A 27654-nucleotide genomic window follows, 5' to 3' on the forward strand; every position below is an offset into this window, starting at 1 on the left:
TGTTCCCCTTACCCATCCTTTCCTCTGTCCCCAGCCCCCAGGTGAATAACTTTCTGTAATCACCCCCTTGATCCACACCAAATGAATCGGGTCTAGCCCTCCCCCACAGCAAAGCCAAACTGGCAAATGGAGTTTTAAAACTTGGGAGGCAGGTACAGAGAGCAGCAGAAAGATTAAGCAGGCCCTCTAAGAGGAAAACTGGGTGGACTGAGAACAAAACCTCACACACATGTCCACTGCTCAAAGATAGGATGCAGGAAAGGCAGAAGGGGAATAAAATGAGGGGATCAACCAATAATTGTTATTAATTCACAGCATTACAGTATTTTCTTGAAGCCTTGGTTAAAAAAAAGTACTGGTAAAATTGGGACCAGTAGAAGGAGAAATACTATTGCTCTCTTGGATTTGAACCTTCACAACCTGAGCACAAAAAAAGAACACATGTGTAGTTAGAGGCATGAATGTGACATATTTTTTATTTCAAAATCTCAAATTTTGACCAATATAGCACCACTGACACAGAGGCCCTGGTAGAACTTTATGGTTTGATCACCAGAAAAGATTCTACATGATTATGCCAGGCTGTAATTAAGGCTAACCAATCAAAATTCAGGTACCCAATACTAGTTATAATTCAGGTAGAAACTGGACCATAGAAACCCTGGGACTGATTTTCAAGTGAACCTTTGAATTATTTTTCAAGTGCTACAACAGGTACGAAGGCATTAGCCTGCAAGCTTGCTTCTTACATGTAGAAACTGAATGACTAAGAGGTAGATGAGAGGATCCAGGGTCCATCTAGCAGTGGAAGCAAGGCTCCAGCAGCTGTCTCAGAAATAGACTCTAATAGCAAAGTCCACTTAAGCCCTGGCACTGCCTCATCAAGATAGAAGGGAAGGAGGGTGCCAACTGCTCTTCCTGGTGTCCCTGGTTCCTCTCCCTGGGCCCTGGCAGGGCCTCTCTTCTCCGTGCTGACCCACCTGACTGCCAAGGTTAATCATCTCACAAGACACAAATGGTCCCCACCATTTTTGATGTGGTTTCCTCACATCAAGGCAGAACAAGATTGCTAACAATTAGCCACATACAGACTGAATTTAACAGGTGATCCATATCCTCCAATGGTCTCTTTCCCATTGTGTGCTCAAAAGGAGAATTGTAAAGGTTTCCTGGTTGGCTTTCCTCCCTGGGAATCAGTTCTTAGGAGATCCTAAGCCCTACAAACAATGTGTAACTGTACACGCTAGATTAAGAGAAAAAAACATATGCTAAGTTTTGTTTTAGGTTACACACAAATACTTAGCTATCTAAACCCAAGAATTCTGAATTATGCCTGATGGTTTGGTGTCTCTTAAAAGGCTTTATATTATTAAAGAAAAAAAAAAGGAACTCACGTTCATGCATGATTTAAACAGTCACTTCATGAGTTTACAGACACATTAACCTGTGCTGTTCCCCTGGAAGTGCATGAGCCCTGATGGTACAGTGTCAGGAGACAGGAAGGAGCACTGGGAAGTAAGGCAGTGGGGCCCAGAGAGGCCCTGGGCAGTGACCCAAATGCTGTTCTAAGAGTCTTAGATGCCACTTGGTGACATCTATGCCATGGGCTGCCTAATCTACTCTTACAGAGCCTGGAAAATATTTCTTCCTGAACACTGTGACATTTAGATTCCAGACAATTTTAAACATTCAGTATTGTGTGGGGGGAGTAACAACAAAAATTTAGGGTCTATACTTTTAAATTATAGTATATAAAAGTAGTAGAACCATGGCAGGGGAGGAGCTGGCATTATTTTTGGTTAGTTTGTAACTAAAAACAGCTGAGCCTGGGAAAGATGCCACACGGGGCATGGGAGTGTGAAGGAAGAAGCGTAGAGCAGGCTTGTCCTCAGGTGAGATGTGTCAGACTGGACTCGCCCCCGACATCTGGATGGAGCAAAGGGTAAATGTGCCATGAAATAGCCCACAAAACAGGATTCCACATCATCAGGACAAAGACAAACATTAGCTCTCTTTTGACTTCCAAACATGGAACTGTAACATCTGTAACATAAGTTGGTTAAAATACTGCTAAAACGGCACATAAAGAAACAATACCTTACTTGTCACTCCCTACAAATACATACTCCATTTACAGCTTTGTTTTTAAAACCAGGAAAAATTGTTAAAACATCTATCCAACAGTGATGTATTCAAAAGTATATAAACCTAATAGTCCAAGAGAATGCTCACTCTGGACTCAGTGTCAGCACCATCAAAGTGCAGTGTCTATGACTGCAAATCAGACAAAAATAAAAAATACAGTATTTTCTGAGCCCTAGGACTAGCTCATGAAACATTTTAAAGCATTTGTGGCAGACAGTCTTGTCCTCAAGGGCCTTCCTCTTAGGCACAAAGTTGCCACTGGTAACAACACATAAGTGCATTTTGTGTCACTGTACAGGTATATAATATTCCTGTCAGAAGGTACAGGAAACTTAATTAAATGCTCCACAGGATTTCACAAAAGTTTTTTAAAAATTTGTTTTGCACTTCAATTTTTAATTTTTAAATGTGCCACTTAAAACAACATAAATTACAAACTACTTTATTACTGTATTACTTAACCCTTAGGAACAGTTTGGTTTCAGGGATTGCATCCCTCTACCAAAGCGTGCGCTATACTTGGAAATGTAGCAGCACAAGCGCTACTACACTTATTAGATCTTCACTTATTAGCTATAGAAATTTGCAGAGCCATTGGACAGCCTGAAGCCCCAAACCCAATGGCATTAGCCGTCTACCAACAGGTTTTAGTTTCAAACCTACAATGGGCATCAGCATTGTCTCAAGAGGATGGGGTTAGAGCAAAGTGCTGGGGAGGTTGCTGCTCTGCCAGCGGAGGCAGGTAGTCTTTGAATGTTTATATAGGTGGCTGGACTGACTAAACCTCTTGCCACACTTTAAGCAGGCATAGGGTTTTTCACCTGTGTGAACACGGATGTGCTTCTTGCAATCTGTCAAGGTCAGAAAAGTCTTGCAGCAGATTTTGCAGGCATACTTACGAGCTCCCTCTACAACCAAGACGTTGTGCTCTGATAAGGCCTTTTTGCACTTTGACAGGACATCAGCAGATGCCCTGGTCAACTGTGGAGGGCCAGGCTGGGAAGGATGACCATTTTCAAATGAGGATGTGGCCCCATTCATCATTAGCTGGGAACTAGCCGAGTTTTCTGGAATCTGTGAGCTCCTGACAGAAGTTACAACTGGCATTTTGGGAGCTATACGGCGGTAATATGGAAAGTTACTGGCTCCTCCTCTTGGGGAGCCCATCATTACCCTGGAGAAGGAGGAGTGGAGGCCCAAACCGGACCTGGAAAAATCCATCCCAAACTGTTCTCCTCCTTGGTAGCCTGAAGTCTGCACACATGGCAGGCCCATGACTTCCTGCATCGGCCTAACAAAATGGGAGTCTGTGGGCTCACTGAAGGGGTTCTCCACATGAGAGCCAGGGGCAGAGGAAGGTCCGCCCGCAGGCCCCGACTCTGGGCTCAACAAATAAGAGGCCTCACCCTCCAGCCTGCAGTCACTAGTGGTGTTTGGGATGTTATCGTCATTGTTCTGGTTTGCGCTAAAGTTACCTCCTCGGCTCTTGTTGAGAAAATTTGAAATGCTAAAAGTGGACTTATGTTCTAGGTTATTTGTGACTTCCAAAATATGGATGTCACCTACCCTGTCAGTGCTAGACTGGGGATCTGAAAAACTCCGATCACTGCTTTCAGGGCTAAGGTCTATCTTCTCAGCACTGACCACAACTCCTTCCACTTCCACAGATTCACTGCCTTCGGCTTGTGAAGTCACATCACTTACTTCATCCTGAGGCTCAGGAGAGCTCAGGGGTTCGGATTTAACCACCACTCTCATATGCTCCTTCTCACCAAGGCCAACCTCAGGATTTTCACACTGAAAACCATTTTTCTCAGTTGTGGCTTCCTGCTCAAAACCAGTCTCAACCTGAGTGGCGCGAGAGGCCATGGACAACTGTGCTATGTTGCCGGCACTGTTGTCAGACTGGCTGGGCACCTGGGCATCTTCTTGAGCACCAAAAGACTGGTCAAACATGAGGGCACTGTCTTCCTGGTTGTCAGTCATTCCATCGGCCTTTGGGTTATCCACAATTTTCAAAGAATCAGGTGAAAAGAACTCCTCTCGAGAATGAACCCCCGATGGCCCATTCTCTGGTGTAACATCTGAAATGGCAGACTCATCCATGGGGGCTCGGAGGCGCTGTCTGGACCGCTCCTCTGCAGACTGTTTGCGTTTATGCAGGCGTCGCACCGGAAAGGGTGTTCGCTGGTCTAGGTTATTGCGCACCGATGAGCTCATAGGGGCTGGCTGCTCCTCGCCACTCTGGCTGGAACTGAGGGCTGAGCTCACGATGCTTAGTCCCAGCTGCTGTAGCATAAAGGAGCGTTGCATGCGGGCACTCTGCTCCTGAACGCGCTCACTGGGGGGAGACATGGGCAGCGTCCTTGTCGTTAGGTAATGTTTACATGCCTTAACAACAGAGTTCAAATGCAGGTGAGAGGCTGCCAATAAGACATCCATGACATTGCTCTCCCCCAGCATAAGGGTGGAAGTATACATCATGTCAATCAGTGCAGCAAAGGCCTCTGCTGTCACTACCTCGCTATCCAGCTGGATCATGTTCATGGTCTGATCTCCCTCTGCCACTGAGAACAGGGCTCGGAAATGTGTGCTGCATGCTGCCAGCACAGAGCGGTGGGCTTTAAAATGTCTATTCCCCACCACAATGACACAGTCACAGAGCTGGCCATGAAGTCTCTGGTAGTTTAGTTGCTGGAAGATCTGTTCAAAGTGTCCAGGAAAATCCATGGTCCTAGAGGAAAAACAAAGAAAGTATTAAGCCTTCCAAATGCTTAAGTCAAAGTCAGAGCACAAAGGATGTGATGAAAAGAGATGTGGACAGCTACCTCGTTTTAAAGCTTGTGGTATTTCTGATGATGGGCACATAGACCAAGGACCTGTCAAACAAGGAGCAAATACCAATTCAGCTACCAGCCCAGGAAGTATGCTTACATATGGTATCACTACTGGTTGTTTACAGGCTCCCCTTCACTCTTCATACTCCCCACTTTAACACTCAGGGCCCATGTTAGAAAAGACCAATGCATAAGTGATTGCATACCTACCCCACAGAAGTTTGCTAGAGAGTTCTGCATTTCCTAAGGACAATGAATAAGCTCCAAGAAATTTAAAAGTCTTTTCGCAACCTTAAATAAGTGAAAAGGGCAAATTGATATTTAATGGGGGAGATTTCAGTTACAGATGTTAGATTATACACATGTATTTAACCCCTATTCACTGCTGGAACTCCATTAGAAGACAGTAAAGTTTTTGTTGTTGTTTTGAAGGTATAGACCCACAAGGGAAATAAAAGAATGGGAAAGGAGACATCAATAACATTTGGAAGCTGGTGAGCAGAAGAACAAGTGATAGCTGACAGCATACTCAAGAAAGCTAAATCCTAAACTGGCAGTGGATAAAACAACCCAATTTATAAGTAAGCCCCCCACCAACACAAAGGCTCAGGAACTGGTGGCCAATGCCAGTGGAAGGTGAGGCTAAGACACGAGGACTGGTTGAAAGTCTATTCAATAGTCAGCTCACAGTTAAGAGTGGACTAAGAAACCTAATGGAAGTTCTGTGCCCATGGTTGGGACTTGTCACTGTATAGATCTAGGTAGGCTGTTTTGTAGAGGGACATCAATCATCACAGTAAAACTTTGTCTTTTCTCTTGAGCTGGTCAGATTGTTCGGAAAGCTTCTAATCTTCTGAAACAAACCTAATTGACTATTTGCCTCTTTGAAAACATTAGGAAAAAAAATAATGGGGATAAGTAAAAACAATCCAAATGTCCATCAGTTAGTGAAAGCATAAACAAAATGTGGTATATCCATACAATGGAAAACTTCAACCATAGAAAGGAACAAAGTACTGATACATACTTCAACATGGATGACTCTTAAAATCATGGACATCTGTGCCATGTTGCCAGCACTGTTGTCACTGTATTAAGTCCATTTATACGAAATGTCAAGAATAGGCAAATCTAGAGAGACAAAAAGTAGATTAGTGATTATCTGGGGCCAGGGCTGGGAACAGGCAGTGAATGAAAATAGACATGAGGGATTTTGGGGGGATGACAGAAAGTTCTAAAATTGGATTGTGGTGATGGTTGCTGTGCTGGTTTGAATGTATTATGTCCCCCAGAAAAAGCCTTATTCTTTGATGCAATCGTGTGGGGCAGACATATTAGTGGGGATTCAGTTGGAACATCTGGATTAGGTTGTTTGCATGGAAATGTGCCCCACCCAACTGTGGGTGATGACTCTGACTGGATAATTTCCATGGAGGTGTTACCCCACCCATTCAGGGTGGGTCAAAATTAAATCACTGGAGCCATATAAATGAACTGGCAAACAGATGGAACTCAGTGCAGCTGAGAGTGACATTTTGAAGAGGAGCTACAGCCAAGAAAGACACTTTGAAGAAAGCACAGGAGCTGCAGATGAGAGACAGTTTGAAGACAGCTGTTGAAAGCAGACTTTTGCTCTGGAGAAGTTAAGAGAGGACAAATACCCCAAGTGCAACTAAGAGTAACATTTTTGAGGAACTGCAGCCTAGAGAGGAATGTCCTGGGAGAAAGCCATTTTGAAACTGGAACTTTGGAGCAGACATCAGCCATGTGCCTTCCCAGCTAACACAGGTTTTCCGGACACCATTGGCCATTCTCCAGTGAAGGTACCCGATTGCTGATGTGTTACCTTGGACACTTTATGGCCTTAAGACTGTAACTGTGTAACCCAATAAACCCCTTTTTATCAAAGCGAATCCATCTCTGGTGTTTTGCATTCCAGCAGCATTAGCAAACTAGAACAGTTACCCAACTCATAAATTTACTAAAAATCATACATTGTACACGTAAAGAACTTTATGGTTTATACATTATACCTTGATAAAGCTCAATGAATTATACCCCAAGAAAAAAAAATACAGAAAGGAAAACGAGAAATGAATGAGCTACAAAACCATTTTTTCAGAATCCATTTTGAATTATGAGGCTTCTACAAAACCAACTAAACCTACTACTTAGAATATCACATATATATTTGATGATATTAAGGAATTAGTTTTTCTTAGATACAATAATGGTATTGTGGTTATGTTTTTAAAAAAAGAATATTTTTAAAAAAGATACATACTAACATATTTACTACAGATGATATGATATCTGGGATTTGCTTCAAAAGTATGTTTGAAATTTTTCATTAAAAAAGTTACAATTTTTAAGAAAAGGAGAAAAAAGAAAAGCCCACAATGGATTATGTGTAGATCACTTTCAGTGCCGAGTTTGGAACCAGTAAACATCTGTACATTTTTACCTCCTGGACTCATCAGAAACAAAAGCTTGCTTATTCTCTTCCAAGAAACTGCAACACTTCCCTAGGAACTCTGTGGCTGCCGATTCAGTCTCTGTATCCTTGACTAGAGCTCAATGACAGACCCTCATTATGTGGCTAGAAAATAGGGTCAGTAACTCCAGAGTGGTACTATTCAGTGCCCTCTACCCACAGACAGTGTAGAAGTTGAATAAGCTACAGAGTTAAAAACCCTGTTTCACTCTTTCCAGAGAATGAACATCTGGTTTTCTCCTGGGATGGGGGGTTTGGCAGAATCTAATTTCTAAGCCCTAGGATACAAAAAACTATGCACATTAAATCTCTAATGTGCTTGGCACTGGAGATAAAATGATCAACAAGGCAGATCCCATCCCTGCCCTCATGCAAACACAATAAAGTATTAGGTATAAAGTATTAAGAGTACTGTGACAAGGGAAGTATATGGTGCTATATAGGAGACAAAGAAGGACACCTGTTGCTGATGGGTGGGGGTAGGAAGTGTGGAAGGCCTTCTGCAGGAAGAAACTTCCAGTCTTCTGTTGGGGATGGGGAATTGAACCAGACAGAGTCTGTAATCAGGAACATCAGGTGAGTGCCTGAGGTTGGGATGAGCTGCTTTCCTTAAAACTGGAGCTTTAAGCTAAATTCCAAACACAAGGTAAAACACCACCGCACCCCACTCCCACTACCCTGACTAACCCCTTCACTTGCTCAGCAACTAGCAGGCAGGCTTATACTGCCCAAGAAGACTGGCAATTCCTCTCTGGGGAAATTGATTAAAAAGATTACTTAATAAGGGCCAATGTTTGACAACAGAAGTTTCAAAATGAGAAAGACAGAAAATGGGGGTGGGCGTAGGGAAGAGGGGCAATAAAGGAATAAGAAAAAATTTCAGAACTGAAGGATTTGCTAATTCAGACTAAGAAGGACCACCAAATGCTCAACAATATGAATGAAGAAGCAAATCCCACACCAGGCTGATTACAGTGACATTTCAGAACACCTGGCATAAATATCCCGCAAGTTTCTGGAGGGCTACAGGTTACAAAGACTCAGGAATAAAATTTGCATTAGACTTCTCAAAAGCTAGAAGATGATAGTACCTCCAAAATTCTCCAAAAAAAAAAAAAAAAAGAATTCCAACTTAGAAGTTTAAACCTAGCCAAACTATCAATCAAATGAGGGTAAACTAAGGCATTTTCAGAGAAGCAAGAATCCAAAAGTTTCCCTCCCACATATTCTTTCTCAGGAGCTAGATGCTACTAAAGGTGCTCCATAAGCAAGGTGAGCATAAACCAAGAAAAAGGAAGACAAAGGACGTAGGAAATAGGAGACTCACTATAGAAGAGAGGCAAAGAGAATTCTAAGGATGATGGTGAAGCCCATGAGGACAGTTAGGTGGCACGCCTGGAGAGCGAGTTCAGACTGGAGCAGGAAGATGGAGCATTCCAAGACAGAGGTCTCTAAGAAGTAGTTGGGAGTGCTAAGAATCAAATAGTTCTGTAAAACTGTGAAGATCGGTCATAAAAAAATGGAAAAATGGGGCAATTATTAATTTCACGAAAAATAAAAGGTATGTGTAGCACAATAAGTAGTTTGTGGGCAATATTTACATAGTCATAATAATATGAATAGTGAAAAGTTAAACCAAAATTTGAGATATTGGCAGTATGGGGGGGAGACAAAATTGCATGGAGGTGGGCAGAGAAGTGGTATAAGAGAATTAAATTCCAACCTTCCTTATTAGTCAAGAAATACTGTCTGAAATAGGTATTTCAAGAAATAGTAATATAAACATGTTATTTAGAAATACAGAAGTCAAGACCCTACCCTGATCAAGACGGCAGAGTGAGATGCTTCAGGATCTGTTCCCCACAGATGTTTTGAACAAGCAGCAAGAAGGGGCAGACAAACATCTTTCTCAAAGCTCACCCTGCAGTAACAGGTGAGCAACAAATCAAGAAAAAGGCTACTTAAGTGGTAGGATCTCGTGATGCCCTGGCTGGCCCTCCACCACCCCTCACCAGCTCAGTGTGGAGCAGGCCTTGGTCCCAATTCCAGGAGAAGTAGAGTAAACCTCATGCACATACTGGGAGCATGTATGTCTGGCCCAGTCGGTCTGGTGGTGGCCTGAGGGACTCACCATCTCAGAACGTGCCCTGCATATAGAAGGCAGCTCACAGCGCTCTCCTTCAGAACACTGTCGGAGTGTAGTCAAGTGGCTGCCTGGGGCAAGCGAACGCTGGCTGTATGACATACAGTACAGTGCCTGGGAAACTGTTTCTTGGGGAAGAGGGGACATTCCTATCTGCATAAACAGGGGAATTCCCAGGGTCACAGGTGCATGCCCAAGACAAGACAAGACACTACAGAAAGGACCAGGGCAGCCCCTATGCTTTGGCCTCAAGTTATTCTCAACTCACCGTATGGATAACTCCGAAGAAAAGCACTCCCACAGGTCAGCTTGCAAAGACTGGGAAAGGTGTTTTCCCTTTTTGCTGTTTGTTAGGTCCTGGCATTCAAGGGAAGCCCCATCATAACACTGGCTTGATACAGCTTAAGGAACAGATGCCTCAGAGTCTAAATTCCAGTGATACACATTGAACTATCAAAATGTCCAGGTTTCAATAAAAGATTACAAAACACATAAAGAAATGGGAAATGGTGGCCCAGACAATGAAGAAATTTAAAGCATTAGAAATACAGAAGTCAACAACAGAAGAAACACCTGAAACAACTGAAAGTGGTTGCTTCTGAGGAGTGGGAATTTGGAATGGGAAAGGATGGGACAGGGGCTGCTGTGTTTTTAGCTATAAGCCTTATAGAACTATTTGGTTTTTAAAATAAAAATATGTACATATTAGTTTTTAGAAAATGAAATTCAAAAAACCATGGTAAACCTTTGATATTCTAAAGAGCTTGAGCACTGCAAATCTCCAAATTCACAAATTCTGTTATGACAATTCACAAGAATTACTGCAAGCTGAAGGTAACATGGTCATGGAGAAACAAAGGCGCCAAGCAGTTCACCAGGCTCAATCTCTCTGGTGCCCCAGCCTTACAAAATAGGCCAAAGTTGTGACTCAGTGAAATGACAAATGACCACAGAACATGCACCTTCAGGGTCCCTGGGAAATAACTGCAATAGCAAACTCTAAATGCACAAAAATCAAGGGTCTACTGTGGCAACTGAGAGTATTCTGCCATAGGCCTTTGCTGTACCCGAAAAATAACGATCTGAATTTCAAAAGGCCTCAAAACAGTAGCCACATATTCACCATATTCTTTTCCCGCTTATGTTCTTTTTCTACCTTTGATGAGTTTCCAACAACAAAGTATCACTAAAATGCATATTTTCCCACTGTGCATGTCTGCTTAGCTATCCTGTGTGAGAGATCAGATCTCCAAGGAGGTAGCTGCTTTACTACCCTGCAGGCAGCGAAGAAGGGCCAACATTGGCGCAGAAGCACAACCACCCCTCACCCCAGCTCACTCATGGACCACAGAGCTCCAGGCTTTAGCGAGGTTAAACAAACTGCACTTACTATTCACAAACTCTTTAGCCGCTGCTGAGAACGTGAACTCACATACTAACAAGTGCCGAGTCTCAAGGAGGTGTTTTTTTATAGCAGTAAAAGTGAAGAAAAATCTGTTTCTAGGAGCAAAAGAAATTAAACAGGAGTTGTATCAGGACGTTGTGCGAACCTCAGAGTTGCCCTAAGAACTAACAGACCATGTAAACTTGGGTCCTATTAGGGAAAAATAAGCAGTACCAACACTGAGTGTTTTGCTTTCTCTCCTACCATGAAGAACAGAGCCCACATTGCTGTAAGTGGCACCGCAGCGTTGATAGTAGTAGATGTAGTGATAGCAGTAACAACAGTAACCACTGCTTGAGAGCCTTCTATGTGTCAGTAATTGTGCTAAGTACTTTTTATTTACATGATTTCTAATTGTTAAAACAACTCTGCCAGGTAGGAATTATTATCCTTACTTAACAGATGAAAAGGTCATAAAAGACTGACTTTGCAAATAAATGGGATTTCCAACCAGCATATCAATTTAAAAGGATAATGATATTCTGTCCAATGCCCTTCTTCTTAAACAAGCAAAAGAAGTGTGATTATACACGTAAAATAGTTGATTTATGTTTTAAAATGTCAGTTAATTTGAGTATAGGAAGAAACCTCAACCCTTTCCCATGAAAGGTCATTCACTAAAATGTCAAACTCTTAATGCCCAATCCCTGCTTTCTATAGAAAAAAACCTAAGTGGCAAGGAAATTGTGGTCACGGAAGCACCATTTTGAGGAAATCCCCAGAGACCTTTGAGAAGAGACTGCTGAGGTAACTAAACATGACCTCAACAAGAGGTTTAAATAATATTGGAAGATAGGTAAAGTCTGTACAATCTTTTAAGTTTCCATCAACCTAGGGATCCTCCATCAAAGCCCTTGAGATCAACCTAAATTCTCCTGGCTTTTCTCACAATGCTTTAGGTATCCCTGGAACTTCTTATGGCCCTGGCAGGCCATCTTCAGGGCAGTATAGAGGCTCAGGACTCCTTTTTTCTTAAGGGGTTCTGGAAGTTCTAAAACTAATAGAGTGACATTAGAGATGATCAAAAACTGGAGAAATATCGATCTCCTCAGCTACTAATTGTGTGTTCTTATCTGTTTAGAGACACTTCAAACTAATTTTTACTTAATGGCCATTCTCGTTCATCTCAATATCATTTAATCACCCAATTGATGAATCTGCAATGGAAATCAAATCCATTTTGGAAACAGGTAAATCTTAGCCAGAAAACTGGCAAATTAGATTATTCAACGGTGCCTCTTTCCAATATCATGACTGACAATAAAGTGCCTAATATAAGCTACAGGAGTCCTTGATTGAATACAATAGGAGTAAGGGATTTGTGATCAAAGGATATGAGGAAGCTCATAATATCTCCAGGAGAGTGGGAGAGCTACACTTGGATGCCCCAGAGTCATAAATAATACCCAACCACACTGTGGACTGTTCTAGGGAAACTACTGCCACTGCTACCTCTACCACATGCTGCTTTACATGGATCCTGCTCTGGATTAGCTATGAAGAGCCAATCTCTGCCACTGCACCTTCTAGACCTACACCGTTCCACAGAACTTTCTGCAATAATGGGAATGTTCTGTATCTCTGCTGTCCACCAATGTGACTGAGGAACTGAATTTTAAATTGTATTTAATTTTAATTAAGTTAAATTTAAATAGGCTACTGTATTGGCCAGAGCAGTTCTAAATGCTCAATATCTTATTGCTCACATCTGCATCCAAGCCTTACTCAAGTATATACAACCGTGGGAACCTAGTTCTTATATGCCCTATAACTGTAACAGAATCAGGGTTCTATATCAGGAAAGTGAGACTATTTATAGGTTATCCAAATCTAAGGGAGGAGGGGTGGTGGTGTTCAAAAGATTTTGGGCAGCTTCAAATGACAAATGTCCATTACGGCACCCCTGATGACAATTAGGGCCCCTCTACATGTAAAGTGCAGGGTAGCTTTGGAAATACATAGCTGTACTGGGTAAGAGGTGATCATCCTGGAACTGCAAGAACAAACCAAAACAATGGAAGGGTAGAAGAGCTGGTGTTACACTGTGCAGGTGTGCAGGCAGTTCAGACATCCTCAACTACCATTTATTAAGTGCTGACTACTCAGCCATGTACTGTGCTAAGGAATTAGGGTAAAATTTTAAAAGTCTAGGGAAATTAAAACTGAGAAAATTAAAAAGATATTATATTATTATGAAAATAGTTTTGACTTCATAGATCCCTTAGAAAGGTCTCAGGGACATATAAAGTTCCCTGGACCACACATTGAAAACTGCTGGCCTAATGAAAATTACAGCTACATTGGGAGGATGGAAGAGTGGGAAGTTTGCATATAGCAAAAAGTGGCAGAAATTGACAAATTCATAAAGAACAAAATTCTTCTAACTAAGGGAAAGTCATAGATAATGCCTAAACTTTAAAATACAGAAGTAGTTCCAAGCGTCTATTTTAATATATGTATGTTAACACCAAAAGAATTAGCTAAGAATTAGAATGATAGTCTCAGAGAGGGGAAAATGGTGGGAGTGAGGCTAGGGTTGGGTGTTTGCCCTACATCTTGTGGAACTATTTGTTACTTTAAATTATAGCACTTAGCAAACTACATATACCTTTGGTAATTTTTTTTTTTTAATTTAAAAAGAAAGAGGGCCTGAACAGACCCCTATCCCAAACACACAAAATTAGAAACATGTCAAAGAATTACCATCCCCCACCGCCCCAAAGGTGTAAGGACTAAACAGTTTTACAAGAAATGTCTATCAAAAGTTATGGAAAATATAATTTCTATATTATTTAAACCATTCCAGAATAGAAAACTTCCTAGGATGCAATAATGAAATGAATAGTTATTGTATCACATCCCAGATAATGCATTTAAATACAGTAAATACTGACCAATCTTTCTGAATGTATCAGTAAGAATGATTCACGTGAAGGGCAATCTACTGCTGTAATTGCACTGATTAACTTCTGCTATTTAATATCCAGTAACACATGCCTAATTCAAGTAAGGTAAAAATAGGGCCATGAGTTAAACCAATGAGAAAAGCAGCTGACACCCAAGTATTTTTAATATATGTTTTGGCCATCTCAAAGTACCAAAAGTCACTATTTCAAGCATGAGTTAGAAATAGAAATGCAATACTATGATTTGTAAAAGTGTTTCCAAAGACTATGAATATGAAGAAGGCTTAGATTCATACTATCTTAGGTAGGGTTCCCCAGAAGCAGACTGTGAGAGAAGGATTAAGTACAAATGATTTATCAAGGAGGTGGTCCCAGGAAAAACTAGGAGTGGGAGAGCAGGAGAGAGAAGCAGCAGCAGCCAAGCAAGGGTATGATTTTGGACAAAATCCCGGCTTTAGCTTGATCTAGCAGGGGAGCTCTGTAGTATAAATCATGTCTCTGAGTTTGAGCTGCCTCAAAGCAAGGCAACTGGTCTTTCTTAGCCCAATATCAGTCAGTCAACAGCTAAGAATCTCCCCAAGGGATGTAAACTGCCAGGCACTTTGAGCTCTCTGGGCCTACACACAAAGTGATGCCAGTCACTCAAAAGCAGTCCTTGAAAAAGTCACAGAGATGCAAAAGCACACCGAAGCTGTAAGATGGGTGCACAGAACTGGTAAAAGTGATCATGGGGATCAGGCCAGAGACCAGACAGTATCTACTACACATACTTGGTGATACTAAAGAGTAAAGTGATGTGTAACCATATGGATAAACAGATATTACTGTCTGTTGGTAAAATATATATACATATATATGTGTGTGTTGCATTACCAATCCTCCAACCCTGTGCCAAAAGTTTTATTAAACCATTGAGAAATTTCAATTCCTTTCTTTGAATCTAAGATGCCACTTAGTATTGAGGCCCCACGGCAGTAAAAGTTAGTAAATATTGTTTAAACAAAAGTCATTAACAAAATAATTTGCCATGTCATACTTTCTCAATGGAACTTTCTGGTATAGCCAAAGAAATCTAATTAATGTAGGTATTAAAATACAGCTAGCTGTAGTTATGATAGTCCATCAGTTAGAGCTTTGTAATTACAACTAACAGAACCCAACTCTGGCATACTCGAGCAAAAGATAATTAGAAAGATATCTGAGGGCTCAAAGTCTCAGCAGGCTGAAGAACCAGGCTTGGAAATGGACAGCAACCAAAGGAGCTATGAAGGATTGGGGAAGCCAGACCCACAAGCACAGTGACATGTGGGATACTGCAATGAATGGCCTCCAACAGTTCCTTCAGTATTGACATCAAGTGTCAACATTCAAAGTTCCAGGGATAGCCCCTATATCTGAGCTTAGGGACCCACCCACCACACCCCATCCCCACCCCTGACTGTGCTGAAGAAGCAGAGACTGTTTCTGCTTATACTTCTGTAGTGGATGGCTGCTTGCAGTCTTACCCAACTAACAAGATTATACTTAAGGGGATTGAGATTAATTCCCCAACAGGAAATCAGAGTGCTGTTAGAAAGGGAGAAAGAATACTGGAGTGATCTGGTCAATACAAGGACAACCCAAGGACTGGCATAACCTAATTTCTAGTGCATGGTCTTTACAAAACGAGTCACTTGAAATAAAACAATGGGTGTAGCAGATTGTATTTTCCAACATGCTCTTCCTACAATGTGACACTTTACTCCTTTCATCAAACGGTCACTCTTCTTGAAGCCAGGGAGTTCTACCACTGTGGCAGAAGAGGTATTATGTGACTTCTAGGCCTAGGTCATAAAAGGCAACGTAGCTTTCTCCTGGTTCTTTTGGCTTGCTCTTGGAACCCAGATGGGCTTCCTCATGACATGGTGGCTGGGTTCCAAGAGCAAGCCCAAAAGACTAGGTGACAGTCAGCATCAGCCTCCAAACAATGAATGAGTATGCCTCCTCAAGATGACCTCAGCCCCAGTCATCATCTGACTATAACCACATGACAGACCCTAAGAGAGAATCATCTAGCTGAGCTCAGTAGCCCTCCAGAACTGTGAAAGAGCATAATAAAATGATTTTTGTTGTTTTAAGTCATTGTTTTTTGAGGTGATTTGTTGTTACACAGCAATAAATAACTGGAACAATGTGAATCCTGTTAACATTTTCCCACAAATCAGCATAATACCAATACTATCTTTAAGGAATATATTTTTTGTCTTATACTGTCTTTGGGGGAAACCACCTCCCATTCATGTGGTACAGATTGGACTGCCTCCAAACCCCAGAGTTCCAGGGACAGACACATGAACCACAGAGGCCTGGCCAATTTGGTACTCATCCCCCTGACCAAAATGATTGTTTCAGAGAAGAGAATATGACCAAAGCCAGGCCAATTAGAGCCCACCCTGGGGACTTTTTCTGGTATGAACAAGAAAGGGATATTCTTTTTCACCCAGATTGCAAGCTATGAGGGAGCTCTAAGTCTAGTACTGACAGTGACCATTTTTGCCTCTCTGAGAATGAAGCCAACACAAAATAAAACAATATCAAAACAATTTCCTGATGATATCAATGGACCTCCAGGATCCAGCCATGACTGAAGTTAGCATCACCCTTGGACTCCCTAGTTCCAAAAGCCAAAGAATTGGCTTTTACCTTAACATGGTTAATGCTGGATATTTGCCACACAGTCAAACATGAGGTTCAAATTATAGTCTGTCAGAAAAATCTAAATAACACAGCTACCTTAAAAATTTTCTGGACCTAGAAAGAATTTTAAAAATTCAGTTAGGTTGGGAGATATAAAATTTGTTACTCCCTGCTCTGATGGAAGGGACTCATGAATCAAGATTATAGTTATTCAAAACTCTCAAGCAACACCAACAAATTTAGAGGTCAGTCTAAAAGCTGTAAGAGAGCTCATGCAGGAAAGATAAGATTTTACCAAAAGCTGTCTGTCTGAAGCCTTCAAACCAAGGAAAATATCTTTGATCTCTTTAAAAGACTTCAAAATGTGACAATATGGACCTATATAGTTGAATGAGATGTGGCAAGCAATCTACCAATTTGTAACATGTCTAGCCCAGAGCAAGTATACAGCACAATTTTTATCTGTGGGAACAGATTTTTGGTAATTTCCAAACTAAATATAATTAAGAAAATACATTCATATCACTGCTCATTCCATTAACATGAATAATAAAGACGTGACTGTTTCCTCAACAGATTTACTTTCCTAATAATGCTTTACTTAGACTAATAAAAAAGTTCATTTGTGTTCTAGGAGAACAAGCTAGTTAATGGCAGCACATTTGAAACTATTTGATTTATTAAAAAAATATACCCACAAGCTTTTCAATAATACACTTAGTTCATAAAGAAAAGTACACGAATATTCATTATCTACTACCACAACCAGGAAATGCCAGGCAGGATAAGTTGCCATCTTAATGTTTTAAGGAATTCTTAATATTCAATATTTCTAATCGAGATAAATCCTATCATAAACCAATAACTAAACAGAACTGTCCCCGCACTTAGAGAGATGATACAGAAGAAAATAAATGTAAGAGTGCAAAACAAGGCAAGGTCCCCGTCAAGGAGGCTAGGATTTTTGACAGGGCTTCAAGTCAGGCCCTGTAGAGACCTGGAATATCCATCCATCATTCTGATTTGGCCCATAAGGTGGGAGTAGGGAAAGGGTGGGACTAGGTGGGTATACAGGTGCCCAGGGTTAACCCCAGATACCAGATGTGTCAGTATGACTAATTTCATTATCTCTCTGGTTCTGCTCTATCAGGGTTGGCTCAGAAATGAAACAGATGAAGTTTACAGAAAAAGGGAACTCATCAGTGACTAAAGGTAGCATGACTGAGGAAGTTTGGACTAATTCCTGAATTCCCACCACAGTCTACACTCCAACCCTCCCCACTGTGCCAAAATTCCCGAGTTCAAAATTCCCAGGGATTATCTGATCTAGAACTTCACAACTTGGATTGAATAAGAAAAGGTATTAAGTTAAGGTGCAAACTCAAAATACTTTTTCTACTAAAATAGTGTGTTGATGGCAGGGTTTATGTTTTCTCTCACTATTCCAAGCAGCTCCCTCGGTGCCTGATAGCCAGAGCTCAGTAAATATTATTGTTTGTTGAATGAATTTTGGCTAAATATAGATGAAATATAATAACACCCCTATTACTTAATAGTCACTTTTCTGATAATCCCAACTATCTCTAAAATCAGCCAAAAACCAGAAAGAAAAAGTCTCGGAATATCCAAAATAAAGATCAAAGCCTATGCATGAAAGATTTCCTCATAGGAAAGTCCCTCCAGCCCTCACACATAGTTCTTTGTTTTAAACAAAGTTTGAGGAAATTTTTCTAGTTTCCTAACCGACTGAAGATAAGCAACAGCAACTCTGCCCTGAAGGCAAGGGGCTGCTGCTTAACTGAGGCATGCTGACAGCTGCAAAAAGAGACAGCTGACCCCCTAAGGAGAAAAGAAAAGCAAATACAGGTCCCAAAGAGGTCCCTTTGGAGGAGGGGCTATCTAGCCCTAGAGATCTCAACAGACCATGAAGGTGCTTGTGTATCTGGTAGACAAATTCATTCATCTAAGATTTTCAAATGCTTACTTTGTTCAAGGTTAATTGTCATGGAGCATAGGTTTGTACAGCATAGTCCTAACTGCCAGAGATGCTTAGTGGAAATAAGAATACTCTATTTACTATACTATAAAGTAGAAAGCATCAAGTGACACATAAACAGTGAAGTATATTTGGTGGTTCAGAGAAGGCAAAGGTTATTTCCAGCTTCATGGTGGCCAGGAGAGCTAGATCTAGGGTTGGATTTGGACAAACTGAGATTTAGAAGTACATTCTAGACAGAGGTTAAGGTGGGGGAAGCAGTGTACCCATTTTAGCTAGAAAATAGGTAAGGCTAGAGAGGGAGGTATTGGATAGTGAATGTTCGTAAATGATGTTTTTAATGACTTCAGCAAGTCACCAGAAAGGTTAAACATAAGGCATATAAGTTTAAACTAAGCATCATCATCCCTTTTCAGATAACTTTTGTAAAAAATATTTTATTATTTTAAGTTTAAGCACAGTTATCAGTCATGGTTCTTGACTGCAAGCAACAGAAATTAATTCTAGCTAACTTAAGCATAAAAGTAATTTACCAAAAGGTTACTGGTTTGATTACAGAATTGATGGGAAGGTTGGATATGTGAACTTGAATCAGGCAAAAACTAAGGTAGGCAAGCAGCAGGAGCAATCTGGTTGGAATGCTGTTTCTGAGGTCTGTCCTGGACACAGCCACCACAAGAATGCTGACTCCACTGGGAATCTAGTCTCCTCTAGCCTCCCCTTCCTTTCATTAATTAATGCTACTAAATCTCAACTCTTGACTTCATGTCTCTTTAAATACTATGTGTGATGAAACGGAAGTACACCTGAAGTAAGTTCTCCTGTATACTGAAATACTGCCAGGAAAAGCAGTTGTGCAATTGAGTTGTGAGCTGAACTAACTGCTTTTTCCATGGAGCACCATTTTTACTTGAAAGAACTTCTGACAAACTATGGTTATTCACATTTAAGTATCTGGCAGACATTCTCTTGAAAATGAATGATGGGAGCCTGTCACTTCAAGTTAAACTTACAGTTATTTGTTGTCAATGATAAAATTTGAGCTTTCAGGTGAAACAGAATTTTGGAAAATTTATATCTATTACCATGAGCCTGACAGACTGCTAATACATAAAGGCTTCTGATGAAATCATTGGCGATATTAATGAAATGTGGTATTTTAAAATATTGCTAAGAAATGTGTCAGCATTTGGAAGATCTGCATAACTCAGTGAAATCAAAATTTTCCAAATGATCAATGTTGTAACCATGATGTTACAAAATAAGGTATGGGTAAAAAGATCTATTTAAAGTGCACAGTGAAACAATGTATTTTAATTTAACAGACTATGAAAAATTTATTGATATATTTTCAGGTTCCCCATTGTAGCTAACCACTTGAGGAAATACCACTTGTCGAGTTTTGGTGTAGTATCAGAAAAGAATATGTACAATTACCTGAAACAGCTACTAAAACAGTTCTCCCTTTTCCAACTACATATCTGGTAAGGTGGGATTTTCTTCATATACTTTAATAACCCAAACAGCATATTGCAACAAATTGAATGCAGGAGCAGGTATGAAAATCCAGCTGTTGTCTATTAAACTAGAGGTTAAAGAGATTTGCAAAAGTGTAAAACAATACCACTCTGAGCATTCCTCGCATTTAGATCTTGGTTTCAAATACCATTCTCCAATAAAAGGAACCAAGGCCTCTTAAAGAAATAGCTGTTTCTAGAACTGGGGCAGGAAATATACAAGATGAGACTGTAGCATCTTACATTGCCAGAAAGTAAGGAAATACTAAAAAACAATTTTAAAAACCCTATAATAATGGAAATATGTCAAAAGAGACACAGAAGCCAATCAAAAGAGCTCACAATGGCCAACAGTGGAAAAACTGGAGAAACAAAAATTAAAAAAAAAATAGCACTGGATTATAACCCGAAGTATAAAATAAATACCCATGAGTCCATACTGATATAAACAAATGATTAAATAAATGGGGGGGGGGGGACAAATAAATCTCCTGTGCAAGAGAATTCCAAATAATTTATGTAGATACTCTGCCCTCAAATTTATGTAGATACTGTACTTCTTAAGCATGGGCTCAGCATAATAACTTCCTTCCAAAGAGTACAGTATGGAAAGGACAGGAAAAAAAGAATAAGTTTACAGTGGAGAAACCCAACAAGCACTATCTCAGCCACGGATTCAAGGTCATAAGTCATATTGATAGTGTGCACCTTTGATATGATAAGAATGGTGCTTTACCTCTGTGGTCTCCCCCCACCCCAAAACCCATAACCCCAGCCTAATCATGAGAAAAATAAAAGACAAATCCTAATTGAGAGATATTCTATAAAATATCTGACCAGTACTCCTCAAAACTATCAAAGCCCACAGTCAATAGGAACCTAAGGAGACATGACAACTCAATGTAACATGGTATCCTGAATGGGATCTTGGAACAGAAAAAAGACATTAGGTAAAAACTAAGGAAATTCCAATAAAGTATGGACTTTAGTTAATAATAATGTATCAAAATTGGTTCATTAATTGTTACAAATGTACTATACTAATGTAAGGTGTTACTAATAGGAGAACTGGGTGTGCAGTATATGGAATTCACTGTATTATCACAATTTTTCTGTAAATCTAAAACTCTTAAAAAATAAGGTTTATTTTAAAAACAATATTACTTATTTCACTAATTTTTTGTTTTGGAAACAGGTATAGGGAGATCTCATTCTTCAAACTACAGGACAAATGAAATTTTAGTGTAAAATAAACCTTCAACTTAAAAACATGTTGTGCTACTCTAGTAGGTGAAATAAACTGTCCAGCATTTTCTCAGCAATGTTACAGAGAGTTGTTAGCCTCCTGGGATCACTCATGAAGTATCTGAAGAGACAACTTAAAGGACCTGTTACCATGGTAGTGAACTGCCAAAGTAAGAAACACTGTACCACTCTTACGGATGACTGTCAAGGTGTGACTGTCACGTCCATATCTAGGGCCAAGATCACACAACCAGTGTTAGTTCAGGAAAAGGGATACAAACTGAGGTCCAAATATGAAACCTCACTTTACTGTAATGGAAGCAGCCTCCAACAAGATATGGCACAGGTAGCTGATGACAGTACACTCAGAGGAGAGAGAATATGTAATTATGAATCTAAGCAAAAACTAGGCATAAAGATTAGAGGATTCGAAGGAGTAAGGGGATGGAACTGAAAAGCAGGGTCAGGATCAGGGGCTGGGATAGTAGCTGAGAGTGAGAAGACAGATATGTAAAATGGCAGTTAAGGAAGTAAAAATCAGAACAAAAATTCCGGAAAAGGTAGCAGAGAGAGTATTCTTCTCCCCTTCTTTTTCTTAATTCTTCCCCTGTTGCAAATGTCATATGCCGCCACCACAGACCATACAGCCAAGTCTTCCCCACTGCTAAGGGACCCGTTTGGAAGATCAGGAGGATGCATTATGAGCTTTGCCTTCTGTTACTGCCCCTTGCTAATGACTGATCCCCAACCCTGTTCTCCATCAGCTGGTGCAGAACAAGAATCAGGGATCAGAGCTTTGGGGATAAGGGGAGGATGACAGCAGATCTTTCTGGCAGCAGGGTCACCGTGCCATAAGAATAAAATCTTGGGCCACCTAACCCTGTAAGGGTAGTGGTCTGTTAAGGTTGTGGCTCACTAGTGAAGGTATGCTAGAGTCAGAAAGCAAAACATACAGACTTCAAAATAAACTAAGGCAAAGTTCACTGCTTTATCCCGTTTAGAATTTTACACTTGCACTGTAACTGGCCTACAAATTTCCCTATCTCAGGTACTACATTTTCCTAAAACTTAAAATGAATAAATAGCCAACCAGGAGACTACCTAGATAAATGAACATCTTTAGCCAGTTAGCTCTCCAATGAGTATACAAACTACACAGTTATCCAAAAGTCTATAGAAACCAGCCATTAATTGCCCCTTTTAGCTGCTTATAAATCTGAGACCAGATCTATTTTAATATCTGTTTAAGAAGTCTAAATATACATTCCCTCTGTTATTTAGAAAATGTTGCTTGCCATCCATCGCAGTTGCTACACACACAAACACAAACACATTCTTTTCAGAAATTTTGTAAAAAAGCTTTAATTGTCTTTCATCCCTGACAAAGAAATTTAATTCTTCATTTACAAAAATAAAACAAAACCTACTAAACTTTTACCAAGAAGAAAGCCAGGCCAAGCTAATGGAGACACTGTTATTGGTGATGCCTTTCCAGTAGTGAAAATGAAAAATGTTCTTAATACATTTCTTATACCTAGTTTACTTTCAAAGTTGTGTATTTCTTCACTTCTGAATCATTTACCAAATCAATAGTGTATTCTGACTGAAAGTTGACCTGCTGAGTGATTTTTGACCATTTATTCCAAATAAAGACACTACGTATGTTAGTGATATTGAGATTAAAGCCACTATTTAGTGATGAAAACAACTGTAAAGAGCAACAGGTCACTGAAAAACAGCTGGTCTTTCAGCATATGAGAAGTTCACTTCATACTTAAACAAAAGGTTACATTCCATCCCACCTGCTATAATAACAAAACTTCACTCTACTAAACAATATCTATATTTGAGAAATATTAAATACAGTAAAGGTAAAATCATAGGTTACAATTAATTTACATTTTAAAACATAAAAGCTGAATGCTAACATGGAATCAATACCTTTTTAAGATTTCCCTCCTTTATAAAGAGGATTTTAGGCAGATTCAGGAGTCTATGTCAACATTACAGCAAGCTTTCTCATATCTCACTGAACACAAGGTATTTTTAAATCTTACGCATGCTGAAGAACTGCAATTCAATATAATTCATGCTAAGTATTTTAAATACCGAAAAACATCTATGTGCATGTTTGGTATCCAAGGGATTTTTTTTGTTTATTTGTTTGCTACTTCAACGTTTTGTGACAGTCTTGTGACAAAGTCTCTTTCGAAAGCACTGACCCCTAAACTTTGGAAAAGCACCCCATTGTAGAATGCTTTTTGTCCAAATTTTATCACTTTGAGAATTCTGCTAGAGACATTTCAACCCAGAATCCAACTTGCCATCATCTCCAGCTAACTATATTTATATATTTTGTTTCCCACAACTTTAAGGAGAAAAAAAGGCAAATCTCCAGAACACAAGTTGGCTTCAGCAATCTTCAAAAAGTCCTAGCTCATTTACTCAGCAAAACCCAAGGGCCCAGAACAGCTCCCCACCCAGTTAGTCTTACCTGGCAGGTCACCAGTTTGGCTGTGGTGGCCAGGCCAGTCCTCCCAAGTTTGCTGAGATTTCCAGAAGAGGTTAAAGCAATAGTGGGAGCATTTCTCTTGGTTGAGGGGCTTTTCCCTAAAATGCTTCTCATTCACTTCTCCCCTTGTGTTCTCTTCTGTCCCCACTTTTTTAGCTTAGTGTCAACTACCCTCAACACAGAAATCACAAGACTTTAGCAAATGAAAAACAAATTCTCTGGAAAAGGATGACGAACGCAGCCCACCTTTTTTTTAATTATTTAAGGAACAACAACCCATACAAGTATAAAAAATCTTCAGCGATGACTAAAGCACAACATTCTCTTTAACCTCTAAAGAAAGAACCAAACGTATGAAACATCTACTTACTACAACTGAAAAGTATATTAACACATTTTAGAAATATTTTTGTTTCAATTCTTGCTGGAGAAAAGTTTCTGATTTCTATTCATCCAAATTAACCAGCACCTAAAATTCGCCTGAACATGCTACTTAATCAAGACCTCATTGTGCCTTCACCTAAAAATTTCCCTCCAAATTAAATAATAGTTAGGATTTGTCTTCTATTCAGAAGTTAGCTTCGTCAGGTTCCTTCTACTATGCCACAATGCAGACTGACTTAATAATAAATGGCCTTTTTTGGAAGGGAAAAAAACTAACCTTCAACTCCCTTTAATTCATTGCCTTATATTAGTACTTATGTACAAGTCGGTCCTCCCAACAAGAGGAGAAGTTGGAAGGGCTGTGTCTTACAACCACATCTCCCACAGCTATTAGCACGAAACTTGGAAACAGTCGGCGTTCAATAAATGCCTATTAAACACTTTAGTCCACTGATAAGTTGAGGCATTCCAAAATACGGGCTACACCCATCCAGCGTCTGCCTGCCCGCTCGTCCCCGATTCCAGACCGCCTGTGGCCTTGCTCTGGCGAAATGGAACCTCGTGGCTCAAGAAGGTAATTCCTAGGATGGGGGCAAAGGAGACACCCGACCCCAACCTACAGGGGGGCGAATCCTCTATTCATCCCGCCAGACTGTTGGTCCGGAGGTCTTTTCCCACGTCACCCCAGGAGCCTACGTCGCCAGCCCGGAGATCCGCGGGGGAGCCCCCCACTCAACCCCCTCAGCCAGCCAGCCCGGCGTCGGGACAGCGGAGACGCCTGCGCAGAAGAACCCACCTCCCACCCGCCTGGCCCCTCCGCTCCAAAGGGTAACAATGCCCCCTCAGAAAGACAGGCAAGGAGAGCGGGGGTGCACGGGGTCGCGTCTGCACGCGATCCCCGACAACTTGGTGCGACCCGGCTCGTGCCGCCCGCCTCGCGATCTTCGGGTTCAACGGTCTCCCCGGGAACGCGCCCGCGAGCGCGCCATCACCTTTCGCGGTGACAGAGTCTTCTCACCTGAGCGGGGCTCCGCCCCCCTTCTCCTCCGTCGGAGGAGGCGGTGGCCCCTCTCTGATCCGACCCAACAGTATCAGAGTAGGTGGAAACGTCCAGGCTGGCTTCTTCGAGATGGGATTTCCTCCCTCTTCCTCCCACCCTCCATCCCGCCCACCCTGCTTCTCTTCCCCCAGCTCCTTCAGCCCGTTTTGCGGCCGCACTCTGAGAACTCGGCGGCTCAGGCCGACAGTAAACGGAAATGACGCAATGCGAGAGCACTTACACCGCTCCATTCCTCCGCCCCTCTGGCAGAGTTGCAACCAATCAGCAAAGGAGAGGGCGGGGCCAGGGTAGCCGGGCAACCAGCTTGCTCGCGGAATCCAGAGGAATTTACTCTGCCGGTAAACTGACCAATCCACGGTCCCAGGAACCTCGCTGTGTTTACTACTGACCGAATCCGTGAGCGCTGTGACCAATCACCATTTGCCTTACAATACGTAAACCTGTTACCAAACGCCTTTTAAGGCGGAATTTATCACCAAGAGGCTCTGGACTATAGGAAAGCAACAGTGTGCCGCAGCCAATCAAAACCCACTGTCGTTAAGGGACGCGAGTTTTCCGCCCAACCCCGCCAATCACAATCATGACTGCCTGCGTTCTGTGCGAACCCATAAGGCGGGCCCTTTCGGCTGCGTGCCACGCCATTGGCTGGACCTGAAGGATTTCCCCACCCTCAAGGCGAGTGGCCCTTCAGTGAACTTGGACTCAGCGTTCGAAGTGGGTTCCCTTTGCGAAACCCACGGACGCCTAGCGTGGGAGGTAATTACCTCGGAGACTTAGGGAAAAAAATAAAATACAATTTCAAGAACACATTTGCAGATGAATTAAGCCAAGATCCAGGCTAAAAACACTGAACGAAAAATGCTGTACATGTGATGGCAGTCCGATCCGGTACACGTCCCTTCAAGGTGCGGCGTCTGGAAACGCTGGAGCCTGAGGACTCTGGCCGGCTGGTCGGGATTCGGTTCCGCAGACCAAATAAATCTGTAGTCTCCAGAAACAAGTTTATAATCACCCACGCCCATACAAAGAAAATTGGACATGACAAGCCTTCCCAACCACGTCTAAAGGGTCGCGTCCCACTGTGGGACGCTGTCAGGAAAGCCAAACTCTGGGACGGCTCCCGGGCTCCCAGGAGAACCCGAGTCCTGAGAGAGACCGTCCGGGCGCGGCCCTCCGAGGACGTCGGGCACTGGGGCCAAAGAAGAAAGAAGAAAGCCTGTAAGCGGTCTCCTCCTGCAGGAGCTGTCTGGGAGCTCTTGCGTTGCTCCGGAGACAAAGGCAGACTAAGGGAGGTTGGGTTCTGTAAAACACGGAACATCCCACTTCTTCAGAACTTAACACCCAATAATCACCTCAGCTGATTTCATCCCTTCAGAAGTAACAGGTTAAAAATGTTGTCCTTTGGATTTATTTCTTTACGTTTGTAAATTCTGTTCTTAGATTTCCTGACATTTTGTAGTCCGTACACGTATTTTAACACCAGATTGGGTGGTGAAGTAAGGAGAATATGAAATGTTGACAACATGAGAGGTCCTTTCATAGGTGGCTCTTACAATAATGCTGCAAGCTAGACATTATCCCAAATTTACCGATTGGCAAAAGTTAAAAAGATTTTAAAAATTCATATATTCTGTACTACGGAGAGTGTGTGAAAATGAGCAGCGTGAACTATTGTATGTAAGAACATCATTTACACTCTCTTTGGAGATAACTTGGTAGTATCTGTCAAACATTTAAATATGTCCTAATTCCCTTCTAGCTAGCCTTTCCTTTCTAGAAATATATTCTACCAAAATATGCAATTTGGAAAAAATTATACAAGGCTATTCACCACAGCCCTGTTAGTGGGAAGAAAAAAACACATATTAAATATACATCTACAGAGGATTAGAAAATAATTGATATACATACTGTGGACAGTGGATTGCATATCATGGATGATTGTATGATGTGTGAATGTATTTCAATAAAACTGAATTTAAAAAAAAAAAAAAAAAGAAAAGAATTGATATATACATGTTATGGATCCTTTATCTCTAATGATCCTTTTATATACTGAACAAAACAAATAAAAACCTGAGGGGTGGGGGGTAAGGAGGGAGGAATATACATTAACGTTTGTAAATGTATGGCTAAGTATGAAAGGATACTATCATATTCACAATGGTTATCTCTGTGAAAGGGAGTAGGATGGGAATGGGATGATGAAATATTTTGAGGGCCTTCTTAATATTTAGTCTTTATACACTTCCCTATTAAGTTTTACAACAAGCATTATTTTAGTACTTGTTATGA

General features: G+C 41.1%; 1 protein-coding gene across 8 annotated transcripts; it reads right to left on the reverse strand.

Annotated features, from left to right (window-relative positions):
* Positions 1–449: 449 nt before the first annotated feature.
* ZBTB5 (zinc finger and BTB domain containing 5) lies at positions 450–25443 on the reverse strand. 8 transcript variants are annotated; one of them, XM_037797179.1, is made up of 4 exons: positions 25318–25443; positions 6010–6113; positions 4974–5024; positions 450–4879 (listed from the first exon to the last, which is right to left on the reverse strand). In XM_037797179.1, the coding sequence occupies exons 2-4, from the start codon at positions 6015–6017 to the stop codon at positions 2842–2844; spliced, it is 2097 nt and encodes a 698-aa protein (XP_037653107.1). In that variant the 5' UTR covers positions 6018–6113; positions 25318–25443; the 3' UTR covers positions 450–2841. The 8 variants fall into 8 exon arrangements, with proteins under 8 accessions (XP_037653107.1, XP_037653108.1, XP_037653109.1 ...); XM_037797180.1 differs by having other exon boundaries at positions 24920–25427; XM_037797181.1 differs by lacking the exon at positions 25318–25443 and adding an exon at positions 11010–15149.
* Positions 25444–27654: the final 2211 nt, after the last annotated feature.

Source organism: Choloepus didactylus, chromosome 10 (genome assembly GCF_015220235.1).
Source record: "Choloepus didactylus isolate mChoDid1 chromosome 10, mChoDid1.pri, whole genome shotgun sequence".
NCBI classification, from domain to species: domain Eukaryota; kingdom Metazoa; phylum Chordata; class Mammalia; order Pilosa; family Megalonychidae; genus Choloepus; species Choloepus didactylus.